Genomic DNA, 14,942 nt, shown 5'->3' with positions numbered 1-14,942 from the left:
AAACGCCAATCGGATGCTTCACATTTATACATCTGGTGAAATATCTGTCTCATTGTTCTATCTGTGGTATGATCAACTTACTCCAAATGCAAAGCACTTTGAGGCAAAGTGTTGATTAGAATGAGTACAAAAGAGAGAAACATATTGTATAGAACTTAAAAAATATTTTTTCTGTTGTGAGTTGAGAATTGAGGCAGCTTTATACAGTACATTTCTATAGGCTGTTGATGACCAAACCTGGGTTGAAATATTTCCAATACTTTGAGCCTGGAGTGCAAGGTATGAGGGATTTGCACTTTTGAGACTTTTCTATTGGTTCCATTTCAACAGGCAACCTAAATCAATTACAGATACAGTGAATGATTTCAAATAGTATTTGAACGCAGATCTGTTGATGACAAGGACCATAATACAGCATCCTATGGAATGTTTGTGTCATGGCTCTCTTTCTCCCTCTGACTTTCCTGAATACCAGTGGTGATTTTAGCATGTCAATCTTGGTGAAGCAAACTCCCCAAATGTTTCGTTGTTGATGCATGCCAACAAAGCCACTACACAACACAACACTAAACAATGCATTCATTGCACTATAACGGTGACAAACGGTGCCCACAAACTGTTAGGGCCTACATAAAGCTGTCCCAACAGCAGAGCTTTCTTTTCAGCATCATGGAGTGAATCCTTACCATCACTACACCTGGCTATCAGCGGAGTCTTGTCTAGCAGCAAATCAGTTAATTCAGTCTTATTTACTGTCTTTAAAAAATAGATATCTGATATGGCTGACTTGCTTAAACAAATGTGGTTTCTACTGACAAACTATGGCATAAGGAGATGACGAGCAGATAGGAGGCAATCTGTAATTTCGATTAGACATTAATGAGCGAGCTAGGACGGATTTAGTCAATATAATTATTTGTTCAGCACTTTTGACATGTATAGTTACAGAATTCAGAACATGGGCCGTTCTTACAGTATTCTCCCTGTTCACCAAGTCAGAACCGTAGGATATATAAAGGGGGCGTATACAGTGCCTTGCAAAAGTATTCATCCCCCTTGGTGTTTTTCCTATTTTGTTGCGTTACAACCTGTAATTTAAATGGATTTTTATTTGTATTGCATGTAATGGACATACACAAAATATGAAGTGAAATGACAAAAATAACTTGTTGTTAAAACGGAAAAGTGGTGTGTGCATATGTATTCAACCCCTTCGCTATGAAGCCCGAAATAAGATCTGGTGCAACCAATAATCTTCAGAAGTCACATGATTAGTTAGATGGCACACAGGTGGACTTAATTTAAGTGTCACATAATCTGTCACATGATCTCAGTATATATACACCTGTTCTGAAAGGCCCCAGAGTCTGCAACACCACTAAGCAAGGAGCACCACCAAGCAAGCGGCACCATGAAGACCAAGGAGCTCTCCAAACAGGTCAGGGACAAAGTTGTGGAGAAGTACAGATCAGGGTTGGGTTATAAAAAAATATCAGAAACTTTGAACATCCCACGGAGCACCATTAAATCCATTATTAAAAAATGAAAAGAATATGGCACCACAACAAACCTGCCAAGAGAGGGCCGCCCACCAAAACTCACGGACCAGGCAAGGAGGGCATTAATCAGAGAGGCAACAAAGAGACCAAAGATAAGCCTGAAGGAGCTGCAATACTCCAATCTCCAATGTGGAGCATCTGTCCATAGGACCACTTTAGGCCATACACTCCACAGAGCTGGACTTTAGGGAAGAGTGTCCAGAAAAAAAGCCATTGCTTAAAGAAAAAAATAAGCAAACACGTTTGGTGTTTGCCAAAAGGCATGTGGGAGACTCCCCAAACATATGGAAGAAGGTACTCTGGTCAGATGAGACTAAAATTGAGCTTTCTGGCCATCAAGGAAAACACTCTGTCACACTCACACTGTCTGGTGCAAACCCAACACCTCTCATCACCCCAAGAAACCATCACCACAATGAAGCTTGGTGGTGGCAGCATCATGCTGTGTGGATGTTTTTCATCAGCAGGGACTGGGAAACTGGTCAGGATTTTTTTTATTTTACTAGGCAAGTCAGTTAAGAACATATTCTTATTTTCAATGACAGCCTAGGAACAGTGGGTTAACTGCCTTGTTCAGGGGCAGAACGGCAGATTTTTACCTTGTCAGCTCAGGGATTCGATCTTGAAACCTTTCGGTTACTAGTCCAACACTAACCACTATAGTACCTGCTGCCCCAATTGAAGGAATGATGGATGGCGCTAAATACAGGGAAATTCTTGAGGGAAACCTGTTTCAGTCTTCCAGAGATTTGATGAAATTTCCCAGTTCCGAGTTTCCAGTTGTTTTGAATGTGGCAGAAGTCATGCTCGATTGACAGCATGGCCAATATATTCCACTTTTTCTGGCCTATGGTGTTGAATGTGTATCCTTTTAAGCTTGGAAAAGAGACCTTTAAACCCAGACTTGGACCACCCACCCACTCCACTGAGTAGCAGGCTAGTGATTGCTTTGCAACGCTTATAGTTACCCACTAATTCCTTCCAAACAACTCTTTGTTGAATTTGCGATTTCCAACTTGTTGTGTAATGTTTATGTCCAATGGCCGATGAGCACCAATACATTTTATCCATAATTTCGCTTCATATGACAAGAATTGAAAGGATTTGCCAGTCGATTGTCGACGTGATTCATGATGAAGACTGCATGTCTAGCTTGCTAGCTAAGATTTTGAAAGTATGATGTTGTCATGATCAGTCCAATCAAAGCTACGGTAGATATAACGTGATTTGACATCATTTTATCTGTGGCTAATGACCTTGAGCCTTCTTGGATGGGCATTTCTAATGTAACTCTATGGCAGCATCCAAGGCGCTTGAATTTTCCAGCTCTCCCCATAGATTTTGCCGTGACGTACAGTAGTGTCCCCATGAGTGACAGAACACTGAGCCAATCATATCGCAACTGGAGAACATTACCAAACTGGCTTCCCCACCACCACAGAAAGCACTGAGCTAAGCTGAAACACCTGCATTTTGGAGATCCCTTACTCAAGAAAGCAAAAAAGAGACCATGCAGCTTTATTAACTGAATAATTAAAAAATAGATATATTTATATGTGACAGGAATTAATGCCACTGCTGAATACAACTGCAACTTTAAATCAATATAGTGTTTGTGTTTGAATTAAGATGCAGGATTAAGATGTCAGATCTGCTGCCACCCACAAGATGCAGTAGTGATAAAGTCCGGAGAATGTGGAGTTTCTTATCATTCATCAAACTGAAAGTACTACCTTTAGATTCATACTGTTACAGTAAGGTCACCGTAGTTCCCTTTTTTTTAGCCACGTTCCAATTCCCTTTTCACTTCTGCATTTATAGTTGATTTGGTGTTCAGCAGCGTAAGTGTCTGACCACTAAAGAGAAGGCAAGTTCTACAGCTACAACAGGTAGGAAATGTATTAACTCACAGGATTTCTGCACTTCTATTCTCTCTCTCCTAGACGAGGATAACTCTGATCTATACGCGTTAGCAAACCAGCAGTGAAGAGTTAAGTAATGATGGTTCAATTGTAGCATTGTGTCAACAATAGATATATTTAGTTAGCCTATGTGACTGTGGGGAGTGTGACGGTGGGGAGCCTAGAAACTGACTGGAGTGGGAGTAAAGAGAAGATACTGCCGAAGTGCAGAAGGGACACACAACGACTACAGTGTTATCACTTCTTGTCTTCATGAAAAAGTACATTTTACATTTTGTCTCATCCGCCATTCAGGTCAATCCCACCAATCTGTGTCACGCACCATGGGCAGATGTATCGAAGGTGCGTACCTGAGCTACTTTTTTTTACGTTACAATCTGACGACATTACAGAAGCCTCAAAAATAGGTGTTTAACATAGCGGCAAATCTGATGCCCAACTGTGCAGTCGATGACGTGGCACGCAACCATTGGTTGATGAAATGTAGTCCGTCTGGAATGTGACCCTTGTAACATGACATCATAACTCTTACTATACATATCGCACCCCTTTAGAGAACAGTTAGTCATGGTATGGCTGTGCTGTTGATGATAACTGAAGGGTAGGGAAACAATGACACATGTCTGTTTATAAATGTACACGATTATAAATGTATACATTTATAAAGGTTTCTAAAATGTAAAGATGTTATATCATCATGCTATGCAACCATAGATAGGGCATGAAACAACAACAAAAACATTTTGTGTTGTCTAATTCTGCAGTTTGCAAGCTGGTCTTATGGGTTGCAGTTTGTGTGACCTTCATTGTCATGGGTAAGTAGCTAGTAAGAAAAACATATCGTTATCATACCGCATCATCTTTCATCGACAAAACTCCTCTACTTCTCCACATAGGTGCTGTGTACGCTGATGACTGCCCAGTGAAACGTGTCATCCCTATCCACATGATCATTTCTGGATCTTTCGGGCTCCTCTATGTATTCTTCTCCTGCTGCAAGGACCGTGTTGTGTGCCAACATTTGTCTAAACTATTTTGGTTCATGATCATCATCTGGCTCATTATTGGTACGAGACATCAAATTACGATACATGTTGCCTGGTTTGAATATTTTTAAATGGTTCCTTCCTCACACCTTTCCTCCCGCCTTTCCTCCCTCCTTTCTTTGAGGTAATCACTGATCTGTTTCTGTATTGCTTCCAACAATCCAACATTATCAGCTCAGTGATTACTTCACGGAAGGAAGGAAGGAAGGAAGGAAGGAAGGAAGGAAGGAAGGAAGGAAGGAAGGAAGGAAGGAAGGAAGGAAGGAAGGAAGGAATGTACTGAAACTGTCATTTCAGCAAGCACCATCTCAGATTGTTCTGAAATCATTTCTGTAGTTAGAAACAGATAAGATTAGGATTTCTGCAACATTTATTTTGTTGAAAAATAATTTGATCTCTGAGAAGCTAATTGATTGCCAAATTGCCCATTTTAATTTATAGTATTCATATAATATTCTATAAATATAGTCTGATTTGGACCAAACTTTTATCTAACTTAGCCTTAACTCGACACTGCACAAAACTACACAAGATCTCTCAAACTGTGTACATTGATTACATTTCCTACTGCTTTGTCTACAGGCCATTTTTGGACCTTCTCTGTATTCCAACCCAACTACGCACGGAAAGAGATCATCGGCAACACAGTATACTGCAACAAATTTCTATACCTCTTTGTGGCCTCTACCACCATCATATTGGACATTATTATATGTATGTGGCTGCTTGTGTTGTTTGATGTATGTACATGCTTCATACTTTGTCTGGTCTGCTGTGTCTCTTTATGCAAGTCTGACGATGTCAAACCTGTGCAGGTTGTTGAGCCTTTGAGGGTTGTGGAGACTGAGGACTGTGTTGAACCTAAGGAGTGTGTGGGGGCTGAGGTGTGTATGGGGATTGAGGTGTGTGTGGAGACTCAGGAGAGTGTGGGGCATGACGAGAGTGTGAAACATGAAGAGAGTGTGGAGACTATGGAGTATAAGGAGTATGTGGTAACTGGGCAGAGTGAGTCCAACACTGCTCATTATTAATGCAATTCACTATTCACAATACCAATAGTACATGAATTTGTCTATTTTGGGGGGTGAGATCATGTAAAAATGCAATCAATGGGTCAATTTGTGCCATTATGTTACCAAAAATCTGAAGATTAAAATAAAAATATTAATTCCCACTTTGATTTTCAAGATTTAAAATGTACCTTGGTAGACAAATATTATCGTTACCATTTTTGAGCAGAATGATAATCATTTGGCTAATAGGCTGCTGTTCCACTTCACAAACACCCGCCCTGAAATAGTTTAGTGGAACGCCCGAAAACGCACACCCAAAGAAAATGGACTGGTGTGTTAAAATGCCTGGGCCGACTTTTGGTCCGATTTTGCCCCTGCTGTAGTTCGTAAATCATTACAATTATAATAACTAACTGGATCAAATTGTGTGACCATCATCTTAGTGCTTGACAAATACTAGGCCTAAGCACAACGCCTCTCCCCTATTTGACCTGGATAGTTTGTGTACGTATTAATATGTAGGCTAAGTGTAACCGATATGAAATGTCTAGCTAGTTAGCGGTGGTGCCCGCTAATAGCGTTTCAATCGGTGACGTCACTCGCTTTGAGACCTTGAAATAGTGGTTCCCCGGCTGCGCATTTTGTGGAGCGATGCACCGAGGGTGACTGTTGATGTGTGCAGAGGGTCCCTGGGTCGAGCCCAGGTTGGGGCGAGGAGAGGGATGGGCTCAAGTTATACTGTTACATAAGTGTGCCTTTTGTAAGAAATACAATTATTTATGTAGTTCTGTCCTTGAGCTGTTGTCTATTAATGTTCTGTATTATGTCATGTTTCATGTTTTGTGTGGACCCCAAGAGAGCACAGAGAGGCTGCTGCCTATATACACAGACTTGAAATCCCTGGCCACTTTAATGAATGGAACACTAGTCACTTTAATAATGTCACTTTAATAATGCTTACATATGTTGCGTTACTCTTCTCATATGTATATACTGTATTATATGCTGTTCTACTGTATCTTAGTCAACGCCCCTCTGACATTGCTCGTCCATATATTTATATATTCTTAATTCAATGCCTTAACTTGGACTGTGTGTATTGGGTATATGTTGTGAACTTGTTAGATGTTACTTCTTATTTAGTACAGCACTGTCGGAGCGAGAAACACGTGCATTTCGCTACACGCGCAATAACATCTACTAAACACGTAGATATGACCAATAAAATGTGATTTGACTTGCTTTTGCAATAGCTAATGGGCATCCTGATAAAATACCCCAAATACCAAGCTTATGGGTCTACTGTCTGTTACCAATATTAGCAATTTTATATGCAGCAGCTTGTTTACTTGGAATAAACAGAGCAAATAATGCAAATGAATACAAAGTCAAACAGAGACTAAATCGAAGTTTGAATGTATTATGGCTCAATTGAATTGATAAAATGTGCGTTGTGTTCTTCCACAATAAAAAGGCCAGGGCTTCTAGACTGGTGTGTTTCATTTGACCTACTCTATTTGAGTTGGCATAATTCAAATGGTTGCCAATCTATTCAAATGAAGTTGTGCTGCCTTACTGTAACATTGTAAATTGTCAGTCGCCCGTACCGTTTCGATAAGGTAGCCAACAGTAGCTTGTGATCTTGGCTGCTTTCAGTCGCCCGCAGCACCAGACGTGGGACCGCAAGAGCATGCGCTGTCGAGAGCGGTGGCTCCGTCAGTTAATGAGAAATGGTGAAATTGAATTATTTTCTGACTTTCCCCAAGCGCAGATCTCTCAGTAGTAGTGTTTACTTCACTGACACACGCACAACCAAGGTAAGTTTACCATATCGCAATCAAATACATTTGACATGTTTTGCCAAATTCTGTAAAGGTTTTGAATTGATCTTTTTTTATCATAGCCTACATTCTATTGCCGACAATCCATGGATGCGTTCATTGGACATAGAGTAGACGAAAGAATAAGAGGCTGATCATTACTGGTTATCAATTGTCTGCATAGGTTCTTGGTTATTGGTATTAACTTAATATGATTAAATTACATAGTATTAGATAAATATTATTAATTGTAATGTAGAACTGTCCTACTGTGTTTTATTGAAAAAAATATAGTCTGTGATGGACTAACAAAATGCTAACGTGAACAAGTGTGACAGGTCAGGTTACTTCACTATTTAATGTAACTTCAACCAAACATAAAACGTTGTATGAAAACACAACGAGAGGTGACATTGCAAAGCTAAGAAAATAAAATGTGTATAGTTATGGGATTGTTGATTGTGTGATTGATGTTTGTGTCAACTTTTCATGGTAGATATACAGTGCATTCAGAAAGTATTAAGACCTCTTGACTTTTTCTACATTTTGTTAAATTACAGCCTTGTTCTAAAATTGATTAAATAATTATCCCCCCTCTAATCCACAGACAATACCACATAATGACAAGGCAAAAACTGAAATATTACATAAGTATTCAGATCCTTTACTCAGTACTTTGTTGAAGCACCTTTGGCAGCGATTACAGCCTTGAGTCTTCTTGGTTATGACGCTAAAAGCTTGGCACACCTGTATTTGGGGAGTTTTTCCAATTCTTCTCTGCAGATCTTCTCAAGCTCTGTCAGGTTAGATGGGGAGCGTCGCTGCACACCTATTTTCAGGTCTCAAGATGTTCGATTGGGTTCAAGTCCAGGCTCTGGCTGGGCCACTCAAGGACATTCAGAGACCTGTCCCAAAGCCACTCCTGCGTTGTTTTGGCTGTGTGCTTAAGGTCGTTGTCCAGATGGAAGGTGAACATTCGCCCCAGTCTAAGGTCCTGAGCGCTCATGAGGAGGTTTTCATCAAGGATCTCTCTGATCTCTCTCAGTTCATATTTCCCTCGATCCTGACTAGTCTCCCAGTCCCTGACGCTGAAAATCATCCCCACAGCACAATGCTGCCACCACCATGCTTCACCGTAGGGAAGGTGCCAGGTTTCCTCCCAACGTGATTCTTGCCAATCTTATCTCGGAGCTCTACGGACAATTCCTTCGACCTCATGGCTTAGTTTTTGCTCTGACATGCACAGTCAACTGTGGGACCTTATATAGACAGGCATGTGCCTTTCCAAATCATGTCCAATCAATTGGATTTACCACAGGTGGACTCCAATTAAGTTATAGAAACATCTCAAGGATAATCAATGGAAACAGGATGCACATGAGCTCAATTTCGAGTCTCATAGCAAAGGGTCTGAATCTGTATGTGAATATGTTATTTCTGTTTTTAGTTTTTAATAAATTTGCAAACATTTCTAAAAACCTCTTTTTGATTTGTCATTATGTGTGGAGATTGATGAGAAAAAGGTTTTATTTAATCAATTTTAGAATAAGGCTGTAATGAAACAGATTGTGGAAAAAGGGAAGGGGTCTGAATACTTTCCGAATGCACTTTAAGTTTGTGTATGAATGGTATATAACATCATATCTCAACATCACAAACAGTCAAAAGTTTGGACACACCTACTCATTCAAGGATTTTCTTTATTTTTAATATTTTCAACATTGTAGAATAATTGTGAAGACATCAACACTTTGAAACAACACATATGGAACCAAAAAAGTGTTAAACAAATCAAAACATATTTTATATTTGAAATTCTTCAAAGTAGCCACACTTTGCCTTTATGACAGCTTTGCACACTCTTGGCATTCTCTCAGCCAGCATTACCTAGAATGCTTTTCCAACAGTATTGAATGAGTTCCCATATTTGCTGAGCACTTGTTGACTGCTTTTCCTTCCCTCTGCAGTCCAACTCATCCCAAACCATCTCAATTGGATTGAGGTCGGGTGATTGTGGAGGCCAGGTCATCTGATGCAGCACTCCATCACTCTCCTTCTTGATCAAATAGCCCTTACATAGCCTGGAGGTGTATTGGGTCATTGTCCTGTTGAAAAACAAATGATAGTCCCACTATGCGCAAACCAGATGGGATGGCATATCGCTGCAGAATGCTGTGGTAGCCATGCTGGTTAAATGTGCCTTGAATTCTAAATAAATCACAGACAGTGTCACCAGCAAAGCACCCCAACAACCATCACACCTCCTCCTCCATGCTTCACGGTGGGAACCACACATGCAAAGATAATTTGTTCACCTACTCTGCGTCTTCCAAAGACACGGCAGTTGGAACCAAAAATTTCAATTTAGACGCATCAGACCAAAGGACAGATTTCCACCGGTCTAATGTCCATTGCTCGTGTTTCTTGGCCCAAGCAAGTGTCACACCCTGGTCAAAGTATTTTGTGTTTATCTTTATTTATTTGGTCAGGCCAGGGTGTGGCATGGGTTTTTGTATGTGGTGTGTATGTATGGGGATTGTAGCTAGTGGGGTGTTCTAGCTAAGTCTATGGCTGTCTGAAGTGGTTCTCAATCAGAGGCAGGTGTTTATCGTTGTCTCTGATTGGGAACCATATTTAGGCAGCCATATTCTTTGAGTTTGTCGTGGGTGATTGTCCTTAGTGTCCTGATGTCATTGTTCTGTGTTAGGTTACACAAGTATAGGCTGTTTCGGTTTTCGTTAAGTTTATTGTTTTGGTAGTGTTTGTGTTTAGTGTGTCACTTCATTAAACATGGATTGCAATAGACACGCCGCATTTTGGTCCGACTCTCCTTCTCACCAAGAAAACCGTTACAGAATCACCCACCACAAAGGGACCAAGCAGCGTGTCAACAGGCAAGAACAGCCCAATGTGGAGTACAGTATGGACTATACTTCTTGGGAGGAGATAGACAGGTGGGCGGTCGACCCAGGGAGAGTGCCGGAGCCCGCCTGGGATTCGATGGAGCAGTGCGCGGAAGGATATAGGAGAATGGAGTTTGCGAAGCAAGCAAGGCGGCGCGGACGGAGGCCCCATAGTCAGCCCCAAAAATTTCTTGGGGGGGGGCTCAGGGAGAGTGTGGCAGAGTCAGGAGCCAGACCTGAGCCAACTCTCCCTGTTTATCGTGAGGAGCCAAGGAGGAGACCAGAGCCGGTGTTGGAGGTGAGCGAAACAGAGACTGTGAAGGAGTTAATGGGGAAATTGGAGGAGAGAGAAATGAGGGAGTTGCTGTGTTGGTGTTTTAAACATGGAATTCGCCCGACGGAGCGTGTCGGGGATTTGATGGCACCTGGGTCAGCGCTCCATACTCGTCCTGAGGTGCGTGTTAGTCGGCTGGTTAAGATGGTGCCAGTCTCACGTACCAGGCCTCCTGTGCACCTCCCTAGCCTTGCACGTCCTGTGCCAGCACCGCTCTCAAGATCTCCAGTACGCCTTCACGGTCTAACCCATCCTGTGCCACCTCCACACCCCAGCCCTCCGGTAGCAGCTCCCCGCACCAGGCTTCCTGTGCGTGTCCTCGGCCCAGTACCACCAGTGCCAGCACCACGCATCAGGCCTACAGTGCGCCTCGCCTGTCCAGCGCTGTCGGAGCCCTCCTCCTCTCCAGCGCTGTCGGAGTCTCCCGCCTGTTTAGCGCTGTTAGAGCCTTCCTTCTCTACAGCGCTGCCGGAGTCTCCCGCCTGTTCAGAACTGCCAGTTTGCAAAGAGCTGCCAGTTAGCATAGAGCTGCCAGTTAGCATAGAGCTGCCAGTTAGCATAGAGCTGCCAGTTAGCATAGAGCTGCCAGTTAGCATAGAGCTGCCAGTTAGCATAGAGCTGCCAGTTAGCATAGAGCTGCCAGTCTGCAAGGAGCTGCCAGTCTGCAAGGAGCTGCCAGAGCTGCCTGTCTGCAGGATGCCGCCAAAGCTGCCAGTCTGCAAGGAGCCGCCAGAGCTGCCAGTCTGCAAGGAGCCGCCAGAGCTGCCAGTCTGCAAGGAGCCGCCAGAGCTGCCAGTCTGCAAGGAGCAGCCAGGGCCGCCAGTCAGCATGGAGCAGCCAGGGCCGCCAGTCAGCATGGAGCAGCCAGGGCCGCCAGTCAGCATGGAGCAGCCAGTCAGCATGGAGCAGCCAGTCAGCATGGAGCAGCCAGAGCAGCCAGTCAGCATGGAGCAGCCAGAGCTGCCAGTCAGCATGGAGCAGCCAGTCAGCATGGAGCAGCCAGAGCTGCCAGTCAGCATGGAGCAGCCAGTCAGCATGGAGCAGCCAGAGCTGCCAGTCAGCATGGAGCAGCCAGTTAGCATGGAGCAGCCAGAGCTGCCAGTCATCATGGAGCAGCCAGTCAGCATGGAGCAGCCAGAGCTGCCAGTCGACCAGACTCTCCCAGATCTGCCAGTCGACCAGACTCTTCCAGATCTGCCAGTCGACCAGACTCTTCCAGATCTGCCAGTCGACCAGACTCTTCCAGATCTGCCAGTCGACCAGACTCTCCCAGATCTGCCAGTCGACCAGACTCTCCCAGATCTGCCAGTCGACCAGACTCTTCCAGATCTGCCAGTCGACCAGACTCTTCCAGATCTGCCAGTCGACCAGACTCTTCCAGATCTGCCAGTCGACCAGACTCTTCCAGATCTGCCAGTCGACCAGACTCTTCCAGATCTGCCAGTCGACCAGGATCTGCCAGTCAGCCAGGATCTGCCAGTCAGCCAGGATATGGTAGATTCGTCAACCTGCCTGAGCTTCCTCTCACTCCTGAGCTTCCTCTCACTCCTGAGCTTCCTCTCACTCCTGAGCTTCCCCTCAGTCCCGAGCTGCCTCAGTCCCGAGCTGCCCCTCAGTCCCGATCTGCTCCTCAGTCCAGTGGGGTTCTGGGTGAGGACTACTAGGCCATGGTCGGCGGCGAGGGTGGACTATCCAGGGACGCGAGGAGAAGGGACTAAGACATTGATTGAGTGGGGTCCACGTCCCGCGCCGGAGCCGCCACCATGGACAGACGCCCACCCGGACCCTCCCTATTGTTTTGAGGTGCGTTCGGGAGTCCGCACCTTAGGGGGGGGGTTCTGTCACACCCTGGTCAAAGTATTTTGTGTTTATCTTTATTTATTTGGTCAGGCCAGGGTGTGGCATGGGTTTTTGTATGTGGTGTGTATGTATGGGGATTGTAGCTAGTGGGGTGTTCTAGCTAAGTCTATGGCTGTCTGAAGTGGTTCTCAATCAGAGGCAGGTGTTTATCGTTGTCTCTGATTGGGAACCATATTTAGGCAGCCATATTCTTTGAGTTTGTCGTGGGTGATTGTCCTTAGTGTCCTGATGTCATTGTTCTGTGTTAGGTTACACAAGTATAGGCTGTTTCGGTTTTCGTTAAGTTTATTGTTTTGGTAGTGTTTGTGTTTAGTGTGTCACTTCATTAAACATGGATTGCAATAGACACGCCGCATTTTGGTCCGACTCTCCTTCTCACCAAGAAAACCGTTACAGCAAGTCTCTTCTTCTTATTGGTGTCCTTTAGTAGTGGTTTCTCTAATAACTGGTAACTCTAATGAACTTATCCTCTGCATCAGAAGTAACTCTGGCTCTTCCTTTCCTGTGGCGGTCATCATAAGAGCCAGTTTCATCATAGCGCTAATTGGTTTTTGTGACTGCACTAGAAGAAACTTTCAAAGTTCTTGAAATTTTACGGATTGACTGACCTTCATGTCTTAAAGTAATGATGGACTGTCGTTTCTCTTTGCTTATTTGAGCTGCCTTTTACCAAATAGGGCTATCTTCTGTATACCACCCCTACCTTGTCACAACACAACTGATTGGCTCAAACGCATTAAGAAGGAAATAAATTCCACTATTCCATTAAGTCACACCTGTTAATTGAAATGCATTCCAGGTGATTACCTCATGAAGCTGGTTGAGAAAATGCAAAGAGTGTGCAAATCTTTCATCAAGGGTGGCTACTTTGAGGAATCTCAAACATAAAATATTTTTTGATTTGTTTAACACTTTTTTGGTTACTACATGATTCCATATGTGTAATTTCATAGTTTTGATGTCTTCACTATTATTCTACAATGTAGAAAATAGTAAAAATAAATAAAACCCTTGAATGAGTAGGTGTGTCCAAACTTTTGACTTGTACTGCATGTACACTTTGGGGGGCAAGAGGTCCTCTGTCCAGTGTCTGTTTTCTTTTGCCCATCTTAATCTTTTATTTTTATTTTCCGGTCTGAGATATGGCTTTTTATTTGCAACTCTGCCTAGAAGGTCAGCATTCCTGAGTCGCCTCTTCACTGTTCACGTTGACACTGGTGTTTTGCAGGCACTATATTATTGAAGCTGCCAGTTGAGGACTTGTGAGGCGTCTGTTTCTCAAACTAGACACTCTAATGTACTTGTCCTCTTGCTCAGTTGTGTACCGGGGCCTCCCACTCCTTTTTCTATTCTGGTTAGAGTCCGTTTGCGCTGTTCTGTGAAGGGAGTAATACACAGGTTTGTATGAGATCTTCAGTTTTTTGGCAATTTCTCACATGGAATAGCTTTCATTTCTCAGAACAAGAATAGACCGACGACTTTCGGAAGAAAGTTCTTTGTTTCTGAACATTTTGAGATGGTAATCGAACCCACAAATGCTGACGCTCCAGATACTCAACTAGTCTAAAGGCCAGTTGCATTGCTTCTTAAATCAGCACAAAAGTTGTCAGCTGTGCTAACATAATTTCAAAAAGGTTTTCTAATGATCAATTAGACTTTTAAAATGATCAGCTTGGATTAGCTAACACAACGTGCCATTGGAGCACAGGAAGGATGGTTGATGATAACAGGCCTCTGTGTGCCTATGTAGATATTCCATAAAAAAATCGCTTGTTTCCAGCTACAATAGTAATTTACAAGATTAACAATGTCTACACTGTATTTCTGCTCAAGTTGATGTTATTTTAATGGACAAAATTGTGCTTTTCTTTAAAAAACAAGGACATTTCTAAGTGACCCCAAACTTTTGGACGGCAGTGTATGTTTACAACTGAAATCATTACCTATCATCTCTTATCTATTATCTCTGTTGTGGCTAATTGAGAATTGTGAGAGCTATACATTACATTTCTATCTCCAATGTTCCAAGCGTTGCACACCACTGAATTAATACAGCGTCCTATGTCATGTTTGTGTCATGGCTCTCTATCGCCCTCTGTAGGCCTAACTGTGTCGCACAAGATGGAGAGGGGAAATCTGCTGCAACACATGCGTCACCCTTCCAAACCAACCATATCAGGTGTATTGAAATACGTCCGATTGCATCACTTAAGAGTTGCTCAGATCAATTGAATGGTGCATTTAGGGTCTAATCCTAACTTCCACTTAAAGCGCCCTTCCGCAGTTGAAACAGTAACATAGCTCTTGGTAAACAGCTGAAGGATGGGGCTGCAGAAATGTAACCACTATCGCATAATTCATAGACATGGCTATGGATGCAAGGACTGACCATCCATGCTATCGATTTACATTTACTTTATATACAAACATTGGAGTAAAATTCAAACAAGCTTATATTTTGGGTTCTGAGGATGACAGTTGAACT

General features: G+C 43.1%; 1 protein-coding gene across 1 annotated transcript; it reads left to right on the top strand.

Moving 5' to 3' along the window:
- The first annotated feature begins 3,322 nt into the window (after positions 1–3,322).
- LOC110500942 (uncharacterized) lies at positions 3,323–7,029 on the top strand. Its single transcript, XM_021578447.3, has 5 exons — positions 3,323–3,448; positions 3,776–3,823; positions 4,246–4,296; positions 4,378–4,548; positions 5,110–7,029. The coding sequence occupies exons 2-5, from the start codon at positions 3,805–3,807 to the stop codon at positions 5,556–5,558; spliced, it is 690 nt and encodes a 229-aa protein (XP_021434122.3). The 5' UTR covers positions 3,323–3,448; positions 3,776–3,804; the 3' UTR covers positions 5,559–7,029.
- Positions 7,030–14,942: the final 7,913 nt, after the last annotated feature.

Source organism: Oncorhynchus mykiss, chromosome 21, assembly GCF_057628025.1.
Source record: "Oncorhynchus mykiss isolate SJ-2025 chromosome 21, ASM5762802v1, whole genome shotgun sequence".
Lineage (NCBI taxonomy): Eukaryota > Metazoa > Chordata > Actinopteri > Salmoniformes > Salmonidae > Oncorhynchus > Oncorhynchus mykiss.
This window is presented reverse-complemented; position numbering and strand designations above follow the sequence as displayed.

Excerpts from the sequence above, each read along its gene's own strand:
- LOC110500942 (XM_021578447.3), top strand. Across the intron at positions 4,297-4,377 it reads TGTGACCTTCATTGTCATGG|GTGCTGTGTACGCTGATGAC; the intron begins GTAAGTAGCTAG and ends TTCTCCACATAG. Across the intron at positions 4,549-5,109 it reads CATCATCTGGCTCATTATTG|GCCATTTTTGGACCTTCTCT; the intron begins GTACGAGACATC and ends CTTTGTCTACAG.